Below are 27,114 nucleotides of genomic sequence, written 5' to 3' on the forward strand. Positions count from 1 at the left end.
TTAACCGTGGGCGTAACACTACTCAGGCAACACAGGGTGAGGGAACCACACTAATTAGACTTTATTGGATCCCCAAACAATTAACGGCACATAACACATAACCAGCAAAACACAAATGTAACAGGCAACAGAGTCTCACCCTTCCGTTGGCTCACCAGGGATTTAGAATATCATACTTCAGAGCTTCCAGGGCCGCTTACTCTAGTCCAGCAGCACCCCGCTTTTGGCGGGCACCCACCGAGAAAGGAATAACGCCAGATTTAGGAAGCTGTGTGAGGTCTGCAAATTCTGTAACAGGTGACTGAACTGTCCCAACCTGAGTGTCCTCCTTAAGTAGTCCTGGTATGATGTTACAATCCTCGCAGCCGGAGTCGAAATCCCTAGGCTGTGGATATGGTCTCCAACCGGATCCGGAGTCCCTAGATTGAAGCCATAAGATATCCTGATCCTCTAGTCAGCTCCAAAGAGCTTAGACTGGATCCATCAGCATCCATCAACCTTCATCAACCCTGGTGGCTTAAAGAAGTCCCTTTTATAGCCATAACCTTCCCTTAGGATACACTGCGTCCTCATCAATTGGTTGGACAAGATTGCTTCTCCCATTGGATGAATTTCAAGCTGCATGGATAATGTTCATTTAAATGATGTGCATAGAAAGACTCAGTATATCTACATGGAGTCGGCAAGTCACCGACTAGACAATGGCTACTAAGGTAATTACATTATCAATACACAACTACAATACAATGGTTACTGGAAAAGTCTGGAGAGCAATAGCTAAGCAAACATGACTTAGCACACATAAGAACAATAGTCTGGCTGAATGTTAAGAAACTTTAACCCATGAGAGTCCATGTCGTCACATTCCTCCCCCTTCTTAATATTAGCCAGACATGATAGGCTTCCGATCATCCTTCTCCTCTTGTCGGGAAGGCCCATCCGCATTTCCATGGTTCTTGCCCTGTTTATGGGAGATGGAAAAATTGTAAGATTGTAATGCCAGACTCCACCTGAGCAAGCGTCCGTTGTCCCCGGCAGTGCGATTTAGCCAACTCAATGGATTGTGGTCAGTGAGGACTGTGAACTCATTGCCATAGAGGTAGGGCTGCAATTTTTTTAGGGCCCAGACTATGGCCAGGCATTCTTTTTCTATGGTGGCATAAGCCCTCTCTCGGTCCAACAGTTTCCGGGAGAGGTAAGCTATCGGATGTTCCTCACCGTTGTCCCCCACTTGGCTAAATACAGCTCCTAGTCCTGTGTCCGATGCGTCTGTTTGGACAATGAATCTGCGACGGAAGTCAGGAGCAGTCAAGACTGGGCTTTGGGCTAGCCGGTCTTTCAATTGGAGGAACGCAGTTTCACATTCTGGGGTCCAGATAAGGTTACGGGCATATCTTTTGGTTGTGAGGTCAGTGAGCGGTTTTGCTATGGTACTGTAATTGGGGATAAACTTTCGATAGTAGTTTGCGGTTCCTAGAAACGCACGGACCTGTTTTTGATTGACCGGGCGTGGCCACTGGATAATGGCTTCTACTTTTGCAGGTTTGGGACGAATGCACCCACTTCCCACCCGATGTCCCAGGTATAGCACTTCGGCCATCCCCATTTGGCATTTGTCAGGTCGGATGGTGAGCAGGGCTTTGGCTACCCTCTGCAGCACCTGGGACACATGCTGAAGATTCTCTTCCCAAGTGTCGCTGAAGATAGCGATGTCATCCAAATAGGCCTGGGCATACCCCTGACATCCCTTTAGTAAATGGTCTACCATCCTCTGGAAGGTGGCTGGGTTGTTTTTCATCCCAAAAGGCATGCTGGTAAACTCAAAGAGGCCAAAAGGGGTTATGAAGGCCGATTTCTCTTGAGCGTCTTTTGTGAGTGGGATCTAAAAGTATCCCATGCTCAAATCGAGGGTAGATATAAACCGAGACCCCCCTAACCTATCTAGTAGTTCATCCACCCGGGGCATGGGGTAAGCATCTGTAATCGTGACCTCATTGAGCTGTCTATAGTCCACACAGAAACGAGTACTCTTGTCCTTTTTTGGCACCAACACCACACTGGCAGCCCATGGGCTATGGGAGGGGACTATGACTCCCATATTTAACATGTCATCCACCTCGGCCTTCATCATTGCCAACACAGGAGGGGTCACCCGGTAGGTGGGTTGTCTTAGTGGGGTGGCTGCCCCTGTATTGACATGATGCTGGACCAGGGGGGTTCTACCAGGCTGACTTGTGAACAGGGTTTCATATGTTCCGAGTTTGTCTGATATCTGTCGCTTCTGTGATGGACAAAGCTGCTCCCCTAGTGATACATCTTTTACCCCCATTTCCCTTTTGGAGTCCACTAATAGGTCTGGGATCTGGTCCAACTCTGGATCATCTAAATCTGGACAGCAAACTGCTAAATTGGTGACTTCTCATTCCTCATAAGCTTTTAGCCTGTTGATGTGGTAGGTACGCTCACGAACACCTGCTCGATCCAGGACCACGGTGTAGTCAGTATTGCCACATTTCTTGGTAATGGTGAATGGACCCGCCAACATGGCTTGCAGCTTGTTTTTCCGCACCGGTACTAGTACTAGGACCTTGTGTCCACAGGCAAATTCTCGGGGCCGGGCAGTGCGGTCGTAACATCGTTTTTGCCGTTCCTGAGCCACTTCTAAATTCCCATGGGCTAACACCATGAGGTGCCTCATCCTTTCCCTAAACTTTTGAACATAGTCCAGTATGGGAACCTCTTCTGTGGGGAAGGTGCCCTCCCAACTCTCTCGTACCAGCTCTAGGGGCCCTCGTACTTTTCGGCCGTACAGCAATTCAAAGGGAGAGAACCCAGTGGAGTCCTGCGGCACCTACCGGTAAGCAAAAAGGAGCTGCTGCAAGTTTTTCTCCCAGTCCCCCCCCTCGGACTCCACATATCGGCTAATGAGCTGTTTGAGCGTTTTGTTGAAGCGCTCACACAATCCATTTGTTTCAGGATGGTAGGAGGTTGTGCGCATGGGGCGGACTCCATGTTTTTCCCACAGGGTGTGAATCAGTTCACTTTAGAACTGTGCCCCCTGGTCAGTCGATACTTCCTGTGGAAACCCTACCCGGCTAAAGATGTCTAGTAGAGCTTGAGCCACGTGCTCTGCATCTATGGAGGTTAAGGCAATGGCTTCTGGGTAACGGGTGGCAAAGTCTACCAGGGTGAGGATGAATCTTTTTCTACTGCGGCTGGGGATGGCTAAGGGGCCTACTATATCAATGGCAACTCTCTGGAACGGTTCTCCTATCAAGGGCGTGGGTTGAAGTGGGGCACGGCATGGGGCTCCCCCCATACGCTGACACACTGGGCAAGAGGCTCAGTATTTTTGCACTTCTTGAGTGACCCTTGGCCAGAAAAAACTACGCAGCAGGCGGGCCCGAGTCTTTTTGGTCCCCATGTGCCCAGCCGCAGGAACATCATGAGCTAAACGCAATAGTTGGGGTCGGTATTGCTGGTCACTTGGCGGCCAGGTAAATGATGTTCTGTGGGAACAATATCTGGGCTGACCAGGGTGATGGAAGATCCCGAGTCTCGAAGTCCCTGAGCCTGTATATCACCAACCTTGACCGTCTGGATGTGGGGATGGAGGTTAGCTGGTGTACGGTGTCCGGCCTGCCGTAGGGTGTGGACTGGATAAACCACTTCCTCAGCTATTGGTGTTTCTCGGGAGTAGCATTCCTCAGGTCTCGTTGGTTCATCTCGGCATATGTTGACTGGTAGACGGGCTCCAGGCATGGGGCCCCGGTTTTGTAGACACTCTTTGGCCATGTGTCCAAGGCGCCCACACGTATAACAGCACCGTGGGTTAGACAAGTCACCCACCCTGTTGGTAAACCTTTGTCTTGTTGGGGCTTCTGTGGGGTAATGAGTTAGTCCAGCATGTGAGTCTGGGGGTCACTTGGATCCATGGTTGAGGGACCTCCTCAGATTGGTGGGCCTATTGGGCCTCCAGCTGGGTCGGTTGGCTGTAAATTCGTCAGCCAATCGCGCTGCTTGCTCTGGGGTGTCGGGCTTCCTGTCAGCTACCCATTCTCGGATTTCTGGGTCCATCTGCTCCAGCAGCTGTTCAAGCACTATCACATCCCGGAGGGCAGCAGCGGAATGGGCAGCCTGACCATCGAGCCAGCGATTACAGTGTCGTCGGAGTTGACTGCCAAATTCGACGTACGAGACACCCTGGCGAGACATAGTCCGGAACTTAGTGCGATGTCTCTCGGGTGTTATGGTAAAAAGGGCCAACAAAGTGTCCTTAATAATTCCGTAGTCCAAACAGTCCTGAGGCCCAAGTGATCGGACAGCCTCCTGGGCCCGGACCGGCAAGCTTGTCCACAGGTAATTGGACCACTCATCTGTGGGCACCTGGTGCATACGCATTAGCATCTCAAAGTTTTGCAAGTGTTCATCTATCTCAGAGCTGGAATCATTAAACACTGGCACATCCCTGTAGCGAAGATGACTTCCTTGGTGGTGGTCTATCCTGGAGGTAGGTGCTGATGGTGAGGAAATTGGAAATCCAAACACAAATTGCAGAACACCAGCCCTCTCTTCCCTTGAAGCTTCAGGCCCCAATGCAGTAAACAATTCCTTGACTCAGTCTGCTTGGGTTTGGTTTGTTTCCAGACTGTCACTGGATCTAGGATGAGATACAGGGTTTACCTCCTCATACCATACCGGCAGTGTCCTCAGCGTCCTCTGCATCATTCTGGGCATCCCAACAAACTAATTTCCGGATCAAGTCTGACCGAGTGTCAGTGTTCCTGTAGTCAATCTTTCGCATCTGGCACAGATCCTGTAGCATCCATTTATTGCTGCGGTCGTAACTCCTCTCTGGTCCTTGTCCCATGGCTGAGCTGGTGGGGTTGGACATGGCAGCGTCCGAAACCTGAATGCATCCCCTATGGCCTGCTGGGTATGCTTATGTGCCTCCCTGGTTGTTGAGCCCTGGACGTTGAGCCCTGGACGGTGTCCGAAAACACCAGTCCACTGCAGCTCCCCTGGGTAAACCAGGCTGAGTAGTATCCCACTGCTGCCACCAATTGTGGAGACACGGGGCTCAGTGGGTGCTCTCGTCCACTAAAACCCGCCGCCTTTAGAAAGACAGCGTGGCTCAGGGCTCATCCCAACTGAACGCCGGCCTCCTTAACCGTGGGCGTAACACTACTCAGACAACACAGGGTGAGGGAACCACAATAATTAGACTTTATTGGATCCCCAAACAATTAACGGCACATAACACATAACCAGCAAAACACAAATGTAACAGGCAACAGAGTCTCACCCTTCTGCTGGCTCACCAGGGATTTAAAATGTCCATGCCTCAGAGCTTCCAGGGCCGCTTACTCCAGTCCAGCAGCACCCCGCTTTTGGCGGGCACCCACCGAGAAAGGAATAACGCCAGATTTAGGAAGCTGTGTGAGGTCTGCAAAGTTTGTAACAGGTGACTGAACTGTCCCAACCTGAGTGTCCTCCTTAGGTAGTCCTGGTATGATGTTACAATCCTGGCAGCCGGAGTCGAAATCCCTAGGCTGTGGATATGGTCTCCAACCGGATCTGGAGTCCCTAGATTGAAGCCATAAGATATCCTGATCCTCTAGTCAGCTCCAAAGAGCTTAGACTGGATCCATCAGCATCCATCAACCTTCATCAACCCTGGTGGCTTAAAGAAGTCCCTTTTATAGCCATAACCTTCCCTTAGGATACACTGCGTCCTCATCAATTGGTTGGACAAGATTGCTTCTCCCATTGGATGAATTTCAAGCTGCATGGATAATGTTCATTTAAATGATGTGCATAGAAAGACTCAGTATATCTACATGGAGTCGGCAAGTCACCGACTAGACAATGGCTACTAAGGTAATTACAGTAATTACATTATCAATACACAACTACAATACAATGGTTACTGGAAAAGTCTGGAGAGCAATAGCTAAGCAAACATGACTTAGCACACATAAGAACAATAGTCTGGCTGAATGTTAAGAAACTTTAACCCATGAGAGTCCATGTCTTCACATACGTTACTTATGGTATTGACTGACACCAATGTCCGCACTGCCATGAGATCTTCCCGGAGCTCCTTCCTTGTTGTCCTTGAGTTAGCCTTGACTCTTCGGACAAGCCTGGCCTCGGCACGGGTGGAAACTTTCAAAGGCTGTCCAGGCCATGGAAGGCTAACAGTAGTTCCATAAGCCTTCAACTTCCGGATGATGCTCCCAACAGTGGAGACAGGTAGGCCCAACTCCTTGGAAAGGGTTTTGTACCCCTTGCCAGCCTTGTGACCTTCCATGTTCTTGTCTCTGATGGCCTTGTCTTTCCTTGTCCTTTGTCTTTCCCATGTTGACCAAGTTTGAGTGTTGTTCACAAGTTTGGGGAGGGTCTTAATTAGTCAGAAAAGGCTGGAAAAAGAGATAATTAATCCAAACATGTGAAGCTCATTGTTCTTTGTGCCTGAAATACTTCTTAATACTTTAGGGGAACCAAACAGAATTCTTGTGGTTTGAGGGGTTGAATAATAAATGACCCTCTGAATAAACTTTTCACAATTTTAAAAAAAAAATAAAAAAAGAAATAACATTCTTTTTTGCTGCAGTGCATTTCACACTTCCATGCTGATCTACAGTCCAAGTGTCACAATGCCAAGTTAATTCCGAATGTGTAAACCTGCTAAATCTGCAGGGGGTTGAATACTACTTGTAGGCACTGTAGTTGTTGATCAATAATAAAAGAAATCCTCTAAAATACAACTTGCCTAATAATTCTACACACAGTGTATAGTGATGCCATTGAATTGGTCTGGTAGTGAGGGTGGATTACAGGCTGCTTTCAGTAGTTTCTCTTTTATATGGAAAAAGTGAATTCTCATTATGACATCTCTAGGGGTTGAGGCTGGCAATTGTTTCAGTTTACGAAGCCTGTGTGCACTGTCCAGCACCAGGTCTATCTGTAATCTGTGAGGAATTCTTTAATGTCGTCTGTTTTAACAGATTCTGCAATAGCCCTCAATATGACATTGTTTCGGCGTGATCTATCTTCCATATCAGATATGGATACCACAGAGTCACCCACCTCATTGTGCGCAGTTGTAAGTTCTGCCATCTTGTTTTCTATATGAGATGTGTAATCCCCTATAGCTGTGATTTCTTTTTGCATGGACCTGAGCACACTCTGCATGTCCCTTTTAAATTATGTCATTAATTCTGCCATGAGTTTCCTCATAGCATATTCTGTCAGTGGTTCTGAGGCCTTTTCACCGAGATCGTGGCTGTTTCTCTCCATGTTGCAGCCTACAGACTGCGGGCCTGCTGTGAGGGAAGAAGCCGGGGACTGGATTTCAAAGGCCGTGGCATCGGCAAGCTCCCCCTTCTCCCATCTTGACTGCTCCCTATTGCTATCCGAGTCTGACTCAACCTCCTCCTGTAAGACCGCACCTCCCCGGGGCCTTCTCTGAGCATGGTTCATTCTGCCTGCATCCCTTGACTCACCTAGCCTGCAGGGGGTTGTATTCTTTGTATTCTTCGGTGCTGTCAGGCCGCACTGGGACCTCCCGGCGCTATTTTGAGAACCATCTGCCGCTGGGTAAAACTGTGTCAACTTGAGGGGACTATTCCTCCCTTTGCCATGGGCATTTCTGGTCTCCTTCAAACCGCTGACTGCCTGGGGTGTTCAGCCTCCGATTAGGACTGGAGCTGGTTAAATTGGATGCTGTGTGCCGCTGTTTGGAGCCGGTAAGCACAGGAGCAGAACTACTGTACATCTATCTCCATGCGCAGCTGGCCACGCCCCCTTGGGCATAATTTTAAAGTAAGCTCCAAAAATGGGCAAAATTGTTGGTGCCCTCTACTTACTATTTGGTTGCACACACTTTCCCAGAAGGATTTTGGCTTACTCACATACATTTTGTCAAAATGCAGTCTAACTTGGCATCCTCCTGGGAAGCCTGCCATAGTGTTTCATTTCATTCAAATGTTCACGTTAACACTGATGCCCCCTGAGCCTGCAAAACAGCTTGAATTCTTTGGAACTTGATTTTAACTGCTTATTCACCATAAGGACTATCCTGCATTGCAACCTTTCATCAATTTTAATCTGTTATCCACATTCAGGGAGATTAGCTACCATTAGTTATAAACTTTTTGATTATCTTGTGCACCATGCACAGAGGAATATCAAGATCTCTGGAGATGGACTTGTAACCTTGAGATTGTTAATATTTTTCAACAATTTTGGTTCTCAAGTCCTCAGACAGTTTTCTTCTCCTCTTCAGGTTTTTCATACCTAGTGTGGCCCACACACACAATGCAATGATTGAGTCAACTTCTTCCCTTTATATCTGCCTTTAGGTGTGATTTTCATATTACTTACACCTGTTACTTGTACCAGGTGAGTTTGAACAAGCATCACATGGTGGAACACAAAATTGTTTACCAGTCTTGGAAAAGTGCTAACAATTTTGTCCCATCCATTTTTGGGGTTTTGTGTGAAATTATGCCCAATTTGCATTTTTTTTCTCTCATTTTTTTGTGGTGTTTCAATATACACAAAGGAAAATAGCATGAGTATGACAAAACATGTGCAATTGCAATAATTGTATGGAAGAAATACTTCCTTTTCTTGAACAACTTCAAAGGTGCCAACAAGTTCAGCCATCACTGTATAAGCCGGAATACTTTAATTTAACACTAAACTAGAAAACAATGAGTCCAATTTTAACAAAAACACGTTTGTAAATAAGCCAAAAAGTATCACTAGTTGAATTTATGTAAAAATGACAGTATATCACAAAAGTGTGTACACCCCTTCACATTTTTGTAAATATCTTATTATGTTTTCTTTGGACAACCTTGAAGATATGACACTTTGATTCAATGTAAAGTAGTCAGTGCATATCTTTATATAGCAGTGTATATTTGGTGTGCCCTGTAAATAATTCAACACATAGGCATTAATGTCTAAACTGCTGGAAATAAAAGTGAGTACACCCCTAAGTGAAAATGGCCAAATGGTGCTCAATTTGTCAATATTTTGTGTGGGCACTTGAGATGAGCCGACTCGTTGTATTTCAGGTTGAGCAGGTTCAGTCGAATTTTAGATAAAGTTCAGTTTTGGACCCGGGCTTGACCTGAACCCCATTGGAAGTCACTGATTGGGTAGTTCAGCTCTCCGCCCACATGCACCCAGACATAAACAGATCACTTCCGGGGGAAGGAGGATGAGGTTGTTCGGTTTTTTTTGATTTTTGTAACACACTACATCAAAAAGTGCTTTTTTTACCCTCAGTGCAAGCCTGATTTTTCTGAAAAGTCTGAAAACTTTACTGCTTGGCTCTGCTCATATCTAGTTGCCACCATTATTTTTAAGCACTGCCTTAACTCTCTTGGGCTTGGAGTTCACTAGAGCTTCACAGAAGCCATTGCAAAGTGAAATCTTCTTCCACTCCTCCATGATGACATCACGGAGAAGGTGCATGTTAGAGACCTTGCACTCCTCCACCTCCAATTTGAGGATGCCTCACAGATGTTCAATAAGATTTAGGTCTGGAGATATGCTTGGCCAATGCAGCACCTTAAGGCTGGAGTCACATTAGCATATGGCATCCGATGCGAGAGCAACGAATGCAATATGCTAATGACCCCCGACTCATTCTCTGCTGCAAGCCGAATGTCATGCAACTGTGACCCAATCTTGCAATCGAGTCACAGCTGGGAAGCTGAGGGCGGGCGCGGAGGAGGAGATGGAAAGGTTAAATCTCCCCATCTTCTCCATTGTCAGCCTATGCGTATATCACACTGCACTTGGATGACATCCGAGTGCTGTCCCATGTTTCCCTCGCACCCATACACTTGAATGGGTGCGAGTGATACGGCTCTCGCAGAAAATCGCAACATGCTTCGATTTTTTTCCTCATTCTGTTTAGGGCTGAGGAAAAACTCGCAGATCTGAGCTGCAGCATTGTCTTACAAGGGGCCAAGTGCTATGTGAGATTTTCTCACATTCCACTCGTGCGAGTCATACGCAAGTGTGACTCCAGCCTAAGGCCCAGGGTTTTTTTTAGCAAGGCAGTGGTCATCTTGGAGAAATGTGTGAGGTCATTATCATGTTGGAATACTGCCCTGCAGCTCAGTTTCTGACAGAATGGGATCTTGCACTTCTTCAGAATGTCACAGTACATGTTGGCATTCATGGTTCCCTCAATGAACTGTAGCTCACCACAGTCAACAGCACTTATGCAGCCCCAAATAAGGACACTCCATGACACACTTGTCTTTGTACTTCTCACTTTGAGAATCTTTCTAACCTTACAATAAACACTGTGAAAACATGATAGTGCAACTGTATTTTTTTTATGTCCACAATTTCATTGCATTTGGATGTTTTTTTCTGCTTTCCTGTTTATTGCATGATAACATGAATGGTGTCATTCAAAAATTCAACTTGTCCCACACAAATAGTTCTTTCAATGGAAAAATAAGCGTTATAGGTTTTGAAAGAAGGGAAGGAAAAGACTAAAGAGCCAAAATGAAACATTGGTTTTGGAGGGAATGGATTGTGAATTCCTCATCAACATAAGTGGTGACTTTCTTTTTAATCCTTCACTAAGGGGGCGAATCAAGCATTTAGATGTTGTCACTCTTCTGAGAAGAATTCAGCCACCTCTAGGCTTTGGAAAATTCTGCCCTCATCGTGTGGCTTGCAAGGTAAGATTCCTTTTTTCCTAAAGGGGTTTTCTGACAGTGAAATAAAAAAAACGATGCATGAATGGTTTTCAAATAATAAACTTACCAACCACAACATGCAAAAATATATTGCAGAAAATAATATAATAACTGACAAACAGCATGGATTCATGAAAGATAAGTCGTGTCTAACCAATCTGTTGGGGTTCTATGAGGGGGTAAGTGCAAACCTGGATACTTGTAATGCAGCTGATGTGATTTATTTGGACTTTGCAAAGGCATTTGATACTGTACCACATAATAGCCTTATACTAAAGCTCCAGAAGCAAGGACTAGGGGAAACTATATGCAACTGGGTAAGGAATTGGCTAAAAGATAGGAAACAAAGAGTAGTCATAAATGGTACATTCTCTAAATGGGCTATAGTCAGCAGTGGGGTGCCGCAGGGATCTGTGCTAGGACCGATTCTTTTTAATCTCTTTATTAATGACCTTGTGGATGAGATTGATAGTAAAGTGTCAGTCTTTGCTGATGACACCAAACTATGTAGGATATTAAAAACTGACCTTGATAGTACAATATTACAAAAAGATCTGGATAAGATGTCAGAATGGGCAGATACTTGGCAAATGAGATTTAATGTTGATAAATGTAAAGTAATGCACCTAGGACGGAGTAATCCTATAACTGCATATACATTAAATGGAAGTAAGCTCGGGACTACAGAACAGGAGAAGGACTTGGGTATTCTCATCACAAATAAGCTGAGCAGCAGCACTCAATGTCAAGCAACAGCTGCTAAAGCAAACAAGATTTTAGGGTGTAAAAAGAGAGATTAGATCCCGTGATCCCAACGTATTGTTACCCCTCTATAAATCACTTGTAAGGCCACATCTGGAATATGGGATCCGGTTTTGGACTCCACACTTTAAAAAGGACATTCAGAAATTAGAGTCAGTTCAAAGGAGGGCAACTAGACTACTACAAGGAATGGAAGGCCTCACATATGATGACAGGTTGAAACAGTTAGATATGTTTAACTTAGAAAAAAGACGTCTCAGAGGAGATCTCATTTATATGTATAGATACATGTGTGGTCAATATAAAGGACTGGCACATGACTTATTTCTTCCAAAGACAATACTAAGGACCAGGGGGCACTCACTGCGAGTGGAAGAAAAGCAATTCCGACAGCTAAATAGGAAAGGGTTCTTTACAGTTAGAGCAGTCAGACTGTGGAATGCCCTACCACAAGAGGTAGTAATGGCAGATACTATAACAGCTTTTAAAAAAGGGCTGGATGATTTCCTCAGTACACAAAACATTGTTGGTTATAAATGACTTAGTGACCAAATGAAGAACTGGTGGAGGAAGGTTGAACTAGATGGACCTAGGTCTTTTTTCAACCTAAGTAACTATGTAACTATGTAACCAACGCCTTTTGTGGATCCAGCACAAGCCTCTCCGGAGGTCTGTGGCATCTTCGGAAGTGATGCTTACCCTGTTCAGAAGTCACATGACCATTGAAGCCTATTATTGGTTACAGCGGTTAGGTAAATACAAGAATGTGTCTTCCCATACCCACACCACTTAAAATACATACTTTTACAGAGAAAACACACTATACATGTAAAAACTAAACATTTGTTATCGATAATACTGGTACACCATGATCACTACCATTGCTACTACATAGTGAATAAATAATATTACTATATTTCTGCACAACAAAACACTGTACAATATTACCAGTAATACCATTAACTCTTGAACACAATGACTGAATTGCAGCATGAAACTGTTTCTAAATTTTAAATTAAAAAAACACTGTAAAAATAAACAATATTATCACTATATAGTGGCAAGGTCCAATTCTGTAAGCCATAAGTGTCTACAGTAACAGATAAAATATATCTTTGTACCGTGTTAGCCAGTAGAGATAAAAAAATTTGTTTAAAAGAACTGAAGTCCTCAGTGGTTGATACCTATTAAAAGGTATCAACCACTGATTACTTCAGTTCTTTTAAACAATTTTTTTTACAGTAACAGATGAATCCAGTGACTTACAGTTGACGTTCTCTCTCATTTGGAGTCGTTCACTTTTTTTTATTTTTTTTTCCATTCGGTTCAGACAGCCTTGGATGATTTCTTCCAAACATGAGTTTCCAACAGATTCGCATTTGACTTTGCCCATTTCCAGCACCTCACAACCTTTACCAACCTACACAAAGTCCCCTTCCTAATTCTGTTAAAAATCCAAATAGGTTATTTATGTAACACAGTAAGGCTGTGTGCACAAAATGCATTGTTAAGCGTTTTATAGTGCAGTTTTGTCACAAAACTGCACGCCTATGTTTATGCCAGCAAAGTCCATGAGAATCCTAAAGTTTTGTGAACATTGCCTTTTTTCATTTGCAGCTTTGGTGCAGAAATAAATTTGCAGCATGTAAATTCTTTCAGCGTTTTTCCACCACATAATGCATGAAAAACGCATTGAAAAAAAACGCATACAAAAATCACATAAAAAAGCACTGAAAACACTGGGAAAAAATGCAGCATTTTTCCTGCCAACAGATGTAGATTTGGTGCGGAAATTTCTGCAACCAAATACTCAGCGTGCGGACATAGCGTTAGAGCGCTAGCTTTTGTGATCCAAACAGTAAGGTTATGTGAGAGTGTGTTGAGTATTTGGTTACAGAAAATTCTGCACCAAATCTGTATCTCTTAGCAGGAAAAAACGTGCCTTTTTGCTGGGTTTTTGCCATGTTTTTCCATGCATTTTTTCCATGCATTCTGTGGTGGAAAAATATTTCAAAAGTGCTGAAAGAATTGACATGCTGCAGATTTATTTCTGCACCAAATATGCAAAGAAAAAAAGGCAACGTTCACAAAACTTAAGGATTCTCATGTACTTTGCTGGCATAAGGATTTGCATGCATTTTTGTGACAAAACTGCACTATAAAATGCATATAAACAACATGATAAAAACGCACTGTGTGAACATATCCAGTGCCCTTATGTGACCTCTAGATACTATGATGCAGGCCCGGATTGACCATAGGGCACTTTTGGCAAATGCCAGATGGGCCGGTCCCTGTAGTGGGCCACTCTATCTGCAGTTACCGCCGCTCTGCTCAGCAGTGTGCAGGCTCGGCTGCATTTGCTGTGCCCACACTAGCTGCAGCAGGACCAGGAGGCAGCGTGCTGTGTCGGTCTTGCTGTGTGATAGAGTGCCCGGCATGCACACTGCTGAGAAGCGCGGCGGTGGCGGTGCCAGTGACCGCAGCTTCCTCCTTCCTATTCAAATGTATTTGCGTCTTTCAGATGTAAATACATTTGAACAGTGCACTGGGACTAGGCCCTGCCCCCGACGTGCAGCAACGTGATGAGATCAGCACCTTGCTGACGTCATCACAGTGCTTCGGGCGCCACACAGGATACATCAGGAACTGGTAAGCGCTCCATGGAGGAGCCAAAGATGAAAGGTGTAATTAATGGAGACGAATGGGGATTGGCTGAGGACACATAATGGGGGAATATTTGTGAAGGAACACAGCTTTCTGACAGGCAGGGTTGGTTACTGTATTCCGAGGGAGAGGGGGAGGCAGGAGTGTGTAGTGATGGGGCAGTGTATTTTGTGTATGTAGGGGGTGATGGGGTGGTGCATTGTATTATGCCTGGGGAGGCGGTAATGGGGGGTGCATTGTATTGTATGAGTGTGTCTGTAGGGGGTGATGGGGGGTGCATTTTATTGTGTGTGGGGAGGGGTAATGGAGGGTGCATTGAATTGTGTGTGTGGGGAGGGTGTAATGGGGGTGCATTGTATTGTGTTTGAGGGGGAGGGGTAATGGAGGGTGCATTGAAATGTGTGTGTGGGGAGGGTGTAATGGGGGGGTGCATTCTATTGTGTGTGGGGGGGGGTAATGGAGGGTGCATTATATTGTGTGTGGGGGGAGGGGTAATGGGGGTGCATTGTATTGTGTGTGGGAGGGAGGGGAGGTGTGTGTGTGTGGGGGGAGGGGTAATGGAGGGTGTATTTTGTGTGTGTGGGGGGGAGGGGTAATGAGGGATGCATTGTATTTTGTGTGTGTGAGGAGGGGGTAATGGGGGGTGCATTGTATTGTGTGTGGGGGGTGCATGGGATAATGGGGGGTGCATTGTATTTTGTGTGTGTGTGTGTGGGGAGGGTGCATTGTATTGTGTGGGGGGGACGGGTAATGGAGGGTGCATTGTATTGTGTGTGGGGGGGTAATGGACGGTGCATTGTGTGTGTGTGTGTGTGTGTGTGTGAGTGTGGAGAGGTAATGGGGGTGGGTGCATTGTATTGTGTCTGTGTGGGGGGGAGGGGTAATGGAGGGTGCATTGTATTGTGTGTGTGTGTATGTGTGTGTGTATGTAAAGGGGGTGCACTGCATTGTGTGTGTGTGGGGGGAGGGGTAATGGAGGGTGCATTGTGTCTGTGTGTGGTGTGTGTGTGTGTGTGTGTAGGGGTAATGGAGGGTGCATTGTATTGTTTGTGTGGATTACAAAAGAGCAGTTTGGGGGAATATATAAATAAATCATAGTAAAGGGGCAATATGGGGGGATATTATGGAGATAGGCAGTGTGGGGGTATATTATAAAGAGAGCAGTGTGGAAGGGACATTATGGAAAAAGGCAGCGTGGGGGGTACATTAAGGAGAGAGTTAGTGTGGGAGGTATTTTGGATAAGGGCAGTGTGGGAGGATATTTTGTGAAGGAAGCACAGCAATTATTTATTCAGGGGCACAGCATGGGAGATATTTATATTTATGAGGCAGTATAATGATAATTTTATTTGTAAAGGTGCTGTGTGGGGAAGTGCTGCTGAAGAATAAATAGGGAGGGCTTCAGAGATGAGCAGTGGGCACGAAACCTCATCATGGCGTCTGTACTGTGTGGAGACAAAAAGGATGGGAATGACTCAGAAGATGTCACCTATCAAGGTACCTGGATGTAAATGATTATTTGTGATATTGCCTGCGTCTTATCAGTATTGTGGTTCCTGTATGGTCCGCAGTCTGATAACAACAACTCCCAGCATCTCCTTACCATTGTTAAGGACAAGCTGGGAGTTGTAGATTCCAGCATCTTCCGAGCCTTCCCATTGCTCTGCATTGTAAAATACAGAGCATTTTCCAAGTGGAAAACACCAGAAGAATGGAGCGGTCACTTCTTTTAATCACTTGGTGGTTTTAGAAACCTGAAGTGGGTAAAAGATGCTCAAAAGCCTGATCCTGTGCACAGAGAGTAGATGCATATGCTCCTTTGAGGATTTTTTCATAGTGGTTTCCATGGTGGGATCTGCCCCCAAAAATTGTTGTGGCGCCCTGGACAAGCCAGGACGTCACAGGTACTGCAACAACACACCCCACACCCCGGTTAGGCACATCAGCCGCACACACAAATCCTTGTTGCCTCCTTCCAGGGGCTGATGTCCACACCAGGTGGGGCGGAGCCAGGCGGTTGGCCCCGCCCATCGAGGAGGTCACAGTCCAGGAGGCGGGAAAAGGAGACAGTCTAGTGAGGGAGAGTGAAAGTGAAGGAGTGAAGTGGTAGTAGAGGAGCTGACTGACCGTGTCCGGGTACGTGGCCCGGGCACATACAGCAAGGTTGGCAAACGGTGGTGGCCGTCTGCAGGAGAGGCCTATCGACACGGAACCGTAGGGCCGGGGTTGGGCGGTGGCCCATCGGTACCAAACCGGGGAGCGAAGAGAAGCCAGCACCATCCGGCAGGGCCTGCGGACCCCGACCAGGCTGTGAGTTGCCGTTAAACTGGTCAAATCCGTTAGCGAAGGGAACCTCCGGGGTTTCCAAGCATCAAAGACCCGATTGAAGGCAACCGTCCAAACCGTACAGGGAGATAAAGCTACCGCCAGAGCTAGAGCTCCCAGGGCCAGAGCCTGCTGGCAAAAGGGCTCCTCCGGCAGCTATACGCTGTGGAGCGGGTTACCGGTGGGAAGCCATCGGGACCGAAGACACACTACAGGTGCAGGGAAAGGCAGCCACCATCAACCGACCGGGAGTAACCACAGCAGCCGGCTGCGGGACCCTTCCATCCAGCCGTTTGTTTTACAAGAGACTCTGTGTCCGTCCTTGGCTGAGTGAGTACCATTGTGCCGTCTGGCACCGTGCTGCCCCCGCGACCCTGCACCTCACCTGCCCTGCATACCTCCCTTCACCCCTTACCGGGCCCCGGGACCACCAACCCCTACCCACAGAGGGGGAAAACATCCCAGCTGCTCCCTACCAACGCTCCCGGGATCCCGTCACCAGCAGCGGTGGTGCCCCAACCTCACCACGACCCGTGGGTGGCGTCACAAACTCAATCCCCAAACCCAAACCAACCCCTTTCACTCACGGGCGAGGAGCACCGCTTGAGTCCCTGGATCCGGCCCACCGCTCGAGCCACTGAGCAGCAGCAGCAGCAGCCGGACCCGAGCCGCAAGCGCGGTCGAGCAGCGCACCCCCCGCCCGCGACAACTTGGCGCTGTGAACAGGATCATACCAATCTACCGGCTGGTAGAAGTGTGCCTTGTGTCCCGCCGGAGGTGTCCGGCCAAAAAATTTCCGAAGCCGCCATTTTGGGCGCGAGGATTTCCCCGCTCGAGCGTCTTCCCAAGTAGTGGAGGCGTGAAAGCCGAAGCTCTGCCCCTGAAGAGGAGGTGCTAAGAGAAAACCAAGGGGGGACGGAAACAAGATGTCGGCGCCCGACGGAGCCGCTGGAGACGCGGCGGTCGCAGCCGCAGTGGCGCCCCGTGGATGGAAATGGGCCAGCCCGTGCTCCGGCCGCACGAGCAGGGGAGGCCGTGGCCCCCGCCATTGCTCAGGTGATGCCGTTCTCCTTACCCTATGTGCCCGGAGCTACCTGGCTGCCGCAGTACGACGGGAAACCTGACGCCCTACAGGGTTTCCGGAAAAAGCTTAACCCGGTCCTAGAATTGTATCCCCTGCCCGATAAGCAGCGTGCAGCGGTAGTGCTGGGGCAGCTAACCGGCGCGGCTGAGCAGGAGACGGAGACCTGGACAGAGGGGGACCGGTCCACCGTTGCCACCATCTTTGAAAAACTAAAGATTGCCTTCGAGACCCGCACCGAGGCCGAGCTACGGATGCAGTTTTATCAATGTCGACAACGGCCAGCAGATAACATCAGAGACTATGCCTTGCGCCTGCAAACGTCCCTCCGTACACTGAAGCGGGTGGACACCATTAATGATGTGGATAGCAACAAAATGTTAGTCGAGCAGTTCGTGCAGGGCATGGGGTCCCCAGAAGACCGCAAGCAGCTCCTGCTGTGGGCCCTAGAACACCCCAATGTGGACTTTGCTTTGCTGAAGGAGCGGGCCATCAAAGCTCTGCAGCCCCCAGCGTCCGACGTTCCTGAAGAGGCCCCATGGCCAGATGAGACGGCTCCCATCGTGGTAGCCCCTTCTCCCGCAGCTCCCTCGGCATCTGCAGCCCCTGGCGGAATGATGGAAGAGCTGGCTACCCAGGTCCGTCGCATGGATGGAGACCTCGCCAAGATCCTCGCCGCAATCCAGTCTCCAGCAAGACCAAAGCCCCCGGGAAGGATACAGCTCGCCGACAGCCCAGAGGACGTCCTCTGGATGCAGCGGAGAAGGGCCAATGACTCACGGTATGGACCTCCAATTTGTTACAGGTGCAGCAAGCCCGGCCACTACTCTCGACGGTGTCTGTTAAACGAGCAACCCCTGGGGCCATGGGCCAATCCTCAGGAGTAGAACCGAGTGGCCCCCCAGACTGGCGGGATCGATACATCGGAGCCCGGCCCATCATCCCCCTGGCAGTGGACGGCATCCCGCTGATGGCACACCTGGACACTGGATCCCAGGTAACCACGATACCCTACACATTGTATCAGCGGTATTGGGGGAATGATGAACTTGCCCCTCCAGACGGTAGCATGACACTGGTCGCAGCTGATGGACTCCCCTTAACCCAAGTGGGGTACAAACAAGTGGCCATGACCGTAGGGCGGGCTGAGCTGCAACATCAGGGACTGATTGTAATAATGAATGAACCCAGTGACCATAACCTGAAGGTGGTGCTAGGGACTAATGTGATGGAACATTGCATGAGTGAGGTGCTGACCCTACTTTGGCAGCTGTCCGCCACCGCAGTGGGAAGCCGACAGAGGGCTGTGCAGCGCGAGATCCGGGCCTTGATGTACCGGCAGCAGGTGAACACAACAGGAGGGGAGATTGGAGGAGTGAGAGTGATGGATGTGGCCCCGTTGATTGTGCCTCCCCGGAGTGACATGATGATTTGGTGCAGGGTGGCGGTAGGTCCCCAGGGGCGGGATTACCCAGTCATGGTAGAACCCATGCCTTCCGAACACTGGCCCACAGTAATGGCCGCTTGAGGGGTAGTAGAGGTTAAGAAAGGGAGGGTGCCCGTGAGGGTGTTAAACTGTGGGGAGGAAGAGGTTAGGCTTCCCCGGTACGCTACCCTCGCCAAGTTGCTCACTCTAGACCCCCACACCATCCAGGAGGCCGTTCCTCCGACCTCATCGCCTGCTACCAGCCCTCACCCGTCCCTGGGGCGGTTAGACGAGTGGTGTGAAGAGTTACACGTAGGCACTGACGATACCCCTACACACCACAAAGAAGGGGTATACAGGGTGGTACAGGAGTATGAGCAAGTTTTCAGCAAACATTCATCAGATTTCGGGCGGATTAAAAGGGGTCCAACACCATATCCCCACCGGTGAACATCCCCCTATTAAAGAGAGGTATAGACCTATTCCACCTGCACACTACCAATGCGCCAAGGACATGTTGAGGAACATGAAGGAGGCGGGGGTTATTAGGGATAGCTGTAGTCCCTGGGCCGCCCCGTTGGTGCTGGTCAAAAAGAAGGATGGCACCATGAGGATGTGTGTGGATTACCGGAAGATTAACCAGATAACACATAAGGATGCCTACCCTCTACCCCGTATTGAGCAGTCCCTGGCCGCGCTGAGAACCGCTAACTACTTCTCTACCTTGGACCTCACCAGTGGGTACTGGCAGGTGGCCGTGGCACCTGAAGACCGTGAGAAAACTGCCTTTGCTACCCCCATGGGCCTCTGTGAGTTCAACAGCATGCCGTTCGGGCTGTGCAACGCCCCTGGAACCTTCCAACGGCTGATGGAATGCTGTCTGGGACATCTGAACTTTTAAACCGTCTTGTTGTACCTGGATGATGTAATTGTATACTCGCAGACGTATGAAGCCCACCTAGAGCACCTAGCTGAGGTGTTCGCGTCCCTTGCCAAGTATGGGATGAAATTGAAGCCCTCAAAGTGTCATCTATTGAAGCCCAGGGTTCAGTACCTCGGACATGTGGTGGGCGTGGAAGGCATCGCCCCAGACCCCGAAAAGATCACTGCCATTCAAGACTGGCTGAGGCCTACCACGATGAGAGAGGTGAGACAGTTCCTGGGTCTGGTGGGTTACTATCGCCGCTTCATTAAGGGATACATGAAAATGGCTGCCCCCATGCAAGATCTCCTCATGGGACAGACCAAGGGCGGCAGGTCCCCTGGAACCCCTTTGGTGTGGGAAGAAAAGCATGAAGAATCCTTCCGTCAGCTGAAAACAGCCCTGACGGGGGAAGAAATCCTGGCGTACCCAGACTACAGTCTCCCATTCATCCTCTACACCGATGCCAGTAATGTAGGTTTGGGAGCGGTCTTGTCCCAGATCCAGGACGGGAGAGAGAAGGTGATCACTTATGCTAGCAGGAAACTTCGACCTACCGAGAGGAATCCTGAGAACTACAGCTCTTTCAAGCTAGAGCTCTTAGCACTGGTGTGGGCTATCACCGAGCGGTTCCGCCATTACCTAGCCGCGGCCAATTTCACCGCTTATACGGACAACAACCCGCTAACCCACCTGGATACCGCTAAACTGGGTGCATTGGAGCAGCGGTGGGTGGCCAGGTTGGCTAACTATGATTTCACCATTAAATACCGAGCCGGCCGTAAGAATGCTAATGCAGACGCATTCTCCCGGATGCCCCACCTGTTGGGAGAAGGACCGGATGATGATGACCTCGAAGAAATCGAGTTGCCTGCATTCTACCGGCCGCCAGCCGAGAAGCTACATGTCTATCAACAACAGGTGAACTTAGATCCGCTGTCCAGCCAAGGGTGGCAAGAAGCCCATGATCAGGCACCCTCTGTCCGCTTGGTCAAGACTCTGGTAGAACAAGGCTCCGCCGGAATAGACCCGGCCGAGGCCCAGCGACTGTGGAAGGAACGAGCCTGGCTGTATCTGCACCAGGGGAAGCTGTATCGCGAGTTGACCAACCCGAAGACTCATGAGAAGGTCCGCAAGCTGGTGATTCCCCAGGCTAACGTGCCCACTGTCCTGCAGGCACACCATGACGGTGCCGGGCACTTTGGGTGGAAGAAGCTGGAGATGCTGTTGAGGGAGCGATTCTATTGGAGCGGGATGCAGGAGTCTGTGGAGGCCTGGTGTCGAGAATGTGGTCCCTGTGCATTGAGAAGAAGGGACGAAGCCAGCCAGAAGGCCCCTCTGCGCCCCATCATTACACATCAGCCGCTGGAGCTGGTCGCCCTCGACCACGTGAAGCTTACCCCTAGCCGAAGTGGGTACACCTATGCTCTGACCATTGTAGACCACTATTCAAGATTCATGGTGGTTGTTCCAGTCAAGGACCTGACCGTCCGTACTGCCGCTAGAGCATTTCAAGCCTATTTCTGTCGGCCACACGGGTACCCGGAGAGGGTGCTTACCGACCGGGGCAGAGGTGTTTCAAGCAGAGGTGTTTCAAGAATTCTGCCAGTTGTACGGCTGCAAGAAAATTCGGACCACGCCTTACCATGCCCAGACCAACGGCGTGTGTGAGAAGATGAACCATCTGGTCCTGGGTCTCCTAGAGACGTTACCGCTGGAAGAGCGGAACCTGTGGCCAGAAAAGCTACCCGACCTGGTCGATATGTACAATAACATCCCTTCCAGCTCCACCAAATGTACACCGGCGTACCTGATGAGAGCTCGGCCCGGTCGGCTGCCAGTGGACCTGGACATGGGTTTTGAAGCCCCAGAGGCCCTCCCTTCGACTGCTGGATGGGACGCTCGGAGAAGGGCGCAGTACCGACAGGTTGAAGAATACGTAAAAAAGAACTTGTGCCGGAGTCGGGGACAGCAGAAGCAGTACTTCAACAAGAAGGCCCCCGCGGGTCCCTTCCAGCCTGGTGACGTGGTACTGAAGCGAAAGAGAAGAACCCATAAGCTGGATGATCAATGGGAAAAGATCCCGTATGTCATACAACCCACTGAATGGGAAAATGGGAAGGCTTACCAGATCAGCCGTGACCAGGAGAAGACTTTAGCCACGGTCTCCAGGGACCACCTGAAGAGGTGCCCACCGCCGTTAAGGGTGACAACTGAAGTCCCGATTCCCAGACCGACAGGGGAGAAGGAAAAAGAGGTAATCCACACCAAGATGGGCGATTTCCCTGCAGACTGGCCTACGCAGAACGGCGCCGTGATTCTTCCAGTGATACTGTTCCCACAACCCGTGGAGGAAAAAGAGATGGAAGTAGCCGTTAATGAACCAGTGCCCAGGGATGCACCTGTACCCAGCTCCCCTATGCCTCCGCCTGCCCCACACAATGTACGGGAAGAGGAACCGGTTGTCTCCTCTGTCCCCTTGCCTGTTACCACTGACGCTGGGCCCCGTAGGTCCACACGGTCCAACCTAGGCAGGTCCCCGCTTAGGTACAGGGAAACGGACATTTAGGGGTGCAGACCATTGACTGTGTACATATGTGAGTAAATGAAAATGAATGAATCAACCGAAATGTAACCTGATTAGCATCCGTGATTGAACCGGCCGTTGCCGGCAAGTTGTCCCCGAAGGGACCCTTTTGAACCGTTTGCGTAAGGAACTACTTACGGACACGCCCGAGAACTTGCAGGGCACCCACAAACTTGTGGCTTGTAAATAATTGTTGGCATTATTCCGTTACCACCTCCGGAGAGGCTGATTTGGAGGATGGGCCTGGAGGAAATGGATGGCCCAGGCCCGCCACTAATGTAACCGGTGGCGATCCTCCGGGGAGTCAGGGGTTCCCCATGGACGTGGGTCCCCTGAAAGAGACCGTACCCGCTCGGGCAGCCTGGAGATGGACTGGGGTCAAGGGGTGTTGCCCATTTTCTTAGGGGCAGCATCAGTGCCAGGTTGTTTGGGTGGGAGAGAGCGGAAGCCGTTGTTCATAAAAATTGACTACCGTTTAGTAACGTTTAAGAACCGTGCCTCCCGTAAGGGAAGTTCATATAAAGTAATGCTTGTGTTTTAAATGTTTTTCTATATCTTTTCAGTTGTGAAAAATAAAACCGGTGATGGATGGGCAGCCCGCGGACGGTCTGCATTTAACCAAGAGGGAATGTGGTGCCCTGGACAAGCCAGGACATCACAGGTACTGCAACAACACACCCCACACCCCGGTTAAGCACATCAGCCGCACACACAAATCCTTGTTGCCTCCCTCCAGGGGCTGATGTGCACACCAGTTGGGGCAGAGCCAGGCGGTTGGCCCCGCCCATCGAGGAGTTCCCAGTCCTGGAGGCGGGAAAAGGAGACAGTCTAGTGCGGGAGAGTGAAAGTGAAGGAGTGAAGTGGTAGTAGAGGAGCTGACTGACCATGTCCGGGTATGTGGCCCGGGTACATACAGCAAGGTTGGCAGACGGTGGTGGCCGTCTGCAGGAGAGGCCTATCGACGCAGAACCGTAGGGCCGGGGTTGGGCGGTGGCCCACCGGTACCGAACCGGGGAGCGAAGAGAAGCCAGCACCATCCGGCAGGGCCTGCGGACCCCGACCAGGCTGGGAGTCGCTGTTAAACTGGTCAAATCCGTTAGCGAAGGGAACCTCCGGGGTTTCCAAGCATCAAAGACCCGATTGAAGGCAACCGTCCAAACCGTACAGGCAGATAAAGCTACCGCCAGAGCTAGAGCTCCCAGGGCCAGAGCCTGCTGGCAAAAGGGCTCCTCCGGCAGCTATATGCTGGGGAGCGGGTTACCGGTGGGAAGCCATCGGGACCGAAGACACACTACAGGTGCAGGGAAAGGCAGCCACCATCAACCGACCGGGAGTAACCACAGCAGCTGGCTGCGGGATCCGTCCATCCAGCCGTTTGTTTTACAAGAGACTCTGTGTCCGTCCTTGGCTGAGTGAGTACCATTGTGCCGTCTGGCACCGCGCTGCCCACTCGACCCTGCACCTCACCTGCCCTGCATACCTCCCTTCACCCCTTACCGGGCCCCGGGACCACCAACCCCTACCCTCGGAGGGGGAAAGCATCCCAGCTGCTCCCTACCAACGCTCCCGGGATCCCCGTCACCAGCAGCGGTGGTGCCCCAACCTCACTATGACCCGTGGGTGGCGTCACAAACTCAATCCCCAAACCCAAACCAACCCCTTTCACTCACGGGCGAGGAGCGCCGCTCGAGTCCCCGGATCCGGCCCACCGCTCGAGCCACCGAGCAGCAGCAGCAGCCGGACCCGAGCCGCAAGCGCGGTCGAGCAGCGCACCCCCCGCCCGCGACATTGTCATTGCACATACCCTAAGTGGTATGTGTCCAAAATTATCACCAGTGAAAACAACCTTCCCTTCCCTGATCACCTATCTGTAGACGAGGTCATCAATATTAGTTCAGGGGGATCTGATTTGGTATCCCTGCCCATGAGCTATATGACTGCGGCATTATATGGAGAGCAGCATCTTCTTCATTATCTGCGACACCCAGCTCTGTAGGAAAAATCGCGGCTTTACCAGGTCCTGCTTCTAAGAGCAATAAATAGGCCTGAGCTGTAATACTGGACGCAGCCGTGACTAAAATCAAATGTTATATGGTCGTGTTACACAATCTACAAGTGCACAAAGATATTACATGTAACGCCCTGGCAAAACCAGGGTGTCACAGAGCCTGCAAAATCCAGCAAAGTGCAGGCCATTCTCCTCCTTGGTAACCTGATCCCACACCAGTGCAGCAGGACAGACACCCCCCCCCAGTGTAAGAGCTAAACAGGGCAGGAGGGGAGGGGCTGCTGCAGAGTGAGTTTGGAGTGTGAAGAGAGCAGACCAGGAGAGCTAGCTGGCTGCTATAAGGAAGGGAAGTGTGAGGAAGGGGCCCGAGGTGGCCGGGGCAGGGTAGTGGCCCGCCGGCATCCAGGGGTGACCCGGATCACTGCAGGGGGAGTGGGCTCCCCGTTCCCGACTGAGGAAGGAGAAAGAAGCGTCTAGCTGCAAAACAAGACCAGGATCCTGCTGTACTGTGTGTGGGACCCCAAACACCCTCCGCACCGAAGGCTGCAGACACCGGCAATTTCTGGTTAATTTCTTGCTCTGTGTGAATTTCCTTGCAAAGTGAACTGTGAGTAACAACATCCCCCGGTCCAACCGGGCGCACAGCTCTCAGACGGTCTCCATCTCCTCCCTGCACCACCTCACCGGGGTCCCGGGACACCAACACCCTACCTGTGGAGGGAAATCACCACCTTGCTGCCCACAACCATCCCTGGGATCCATTAACTGGAAGCGGCGGTGCTCCGTTACCTCACCGCACACCACGGGTGGCGTCACAGACAATCTCCCTTACCTAATCCCCGTCTTACTGTGGAGCCTGGGATCACAGACCGGATCACGCCACCGTGATACCCACAAAAGTGACCCCGTGGCCCGGATCTGAGTACCCCTGTCCTCGGGCGACACATTTTGGCGTTACAAACAGGATCGAACCCATCCACTTACCGGTGGAAGTGCGCCTTGTCCCGTCCGTCAGCGGCGTCCCGCTGAGGAAAAATACCGAAGTCCGCCATTTTAGCCTCCATTTTAGGTGCCAAAAACAACAGCTTGGCGCCTTCTTCCTCGAGCGCGAAAAATAAGCCCCGCCCCCAACAAACAGAAGTGCTGAAGAGTACCAAGGGGGCGCGAGAGTGTGTCTGCCTGATGTAGCCGAGGCTATAAAGGCAGAGACGCCAGGACTTTGCCTAATTCCGTTCCTGGACAAGCGAGCCGCAAACCCCGATGACATCTTGCCCGGCTCCGGCAGTCCGCCCGGCCACAACGGTGATGACGTCGGCTCCGGCAGTCCGCCCGGCTGCAACGGTGATGATGTCGGCTCCGGCAGTCCACCCGGCCGCAACGGAGGTGGCACCCGATTGGAAGTCTGCCTCAGATGCGGCGCCTGCCGCTCCCAGGTACGCTGTCCTGGCTGTGGAGCAGCCGGAGTGCATCTGCAGAGAGGATCAGCAGGCCACTGAGCAATGGGGCCCTCGGCAGTTATCGAGGCCGGTTGAAGCCGGCGTCGAGGGCATCCGAGTGGGCCTGGCTCCTGAGCAGGAGGCAGAGCACGGAACCCGTGCCCCGTACTGGGAGTGGTGGCAGCAGCAGTGGTAGCGGAGCATGGACGGCTACCCGCAAGTTTAAAGTTGACTGTTTTATGGACTGTCACCCCTGCTGAATGTCCTCAAGTTCTGGAGGAGGCCATCTGCACAGCAGGTGGGGGGGTGGCAGGATAGTTTGAGTTTAAGAAAACGTACCTCCCGATGTGGGAACATGTATAGTTGTAATGTGTGCACTTTCTTTTTTTTTTCCGTTACAATAAATGTCGGTGCCCAGACAGCCCGAGGACGGGCTGTGTTTTACCAAGGGGGTGTGTGACGCCCTGGCAAAACCAGGGTGTCACAGAGCCTGCAAAATCCAGCAAAGTGCAGGCCATTCTCCTCCTTGGTAACTTGATCCCACACCAGTGCAGCAGGACAGACACACTCCCCCCCCCCAGTGTAAGAGCTAAACAGGGCAGGAGGGGAGGGGCTGCTGCAGAGTGAGTTTGGAGTGTGAAGAGAGCAGACCAGGAGAGCTAGCTCCTGGCTGCTATAAGGAAGGGAAGTGTGAGGAAGGGGCTCGAGGTGGCCGGGGCAGGGTAGTGGCCCGCCGGCATCCAGGGGTGACCCGGATCACTGCAGGGGGAGTGGGCTCCCCGTTCCTGACTGAGGAAGGAGAAAGTAGCGTCTGGCTGCAAAACAAGACCAGGATCCTGCTGTACTGTGTGTGGGACCCCAAACACCCTCCGCACCGAAGGCTGCAGACACCGGCAATTTCTGGTTAATTCCTGGCTCTGTGTGAATTTCCTTGCAAAGCGAACTGTGAGTAACAACATCCCCCGGTCCAACCGGGCGCACAGCTCTCAGACGGTCTCTATCTCCTCCGTGCACCACCTCACCGGGGTCCCGGGACACCAACACCCTACCTGTGGAGAGAAATCACCACCTTGCTGCCCACCACCATCCCCGGGATCCATTAACTGGCAGCGGCGGTGCTCCATTACCTCACCGCACACCACGGGTGGCGTCACGGACAAT

At 50.4% G+C, this 27,114-nt stretch overlaps 1 protein-coding gene across 2 annotated transcripts in view; it reads left to right on the forward strand.

Annotated features, from left to right (window-relative positions):
- Nucleotides 1–27,114, forward strand: part of CACNA1S (calcium voltage-gated channel subunit alpha1 S) — a 2,360,423-nt gene that overhangs the window by 2,165,211 nt on the left and 168,098 nt on the right. For both annotated transcript variants that reach the window (XM_075352638.1, XM_075352639.1), the window contains exon 35: nucleotides 10,625–10,721. In XM_075352638.1, the coding sequence (XP_075208753.1) occupies nucleotides 10,625–10,721 (97 nt within the window). The remainder of the gene's footprint in view (nucleotides 1–10,624; nucleotides 10,722–27,114) is intronic.

The sequence above is a fragment of the Anomaloglossus baeobatrachus genome, chromosome 1, assembly GCF_048569485.1.
Source record: "Anomaloglossus baeobatrachus isolate aAnoBae1 chromosome 1, aAnoBae1.hap1, whole genome shotgun sequence".
NCBI classification, from domain to species: Eukaryota; Metazoa; Chordata; class Amphibia; order Anura; family Aromobatidae; genus Anomaloglossus; species Anomaloglossus baeobatrachus.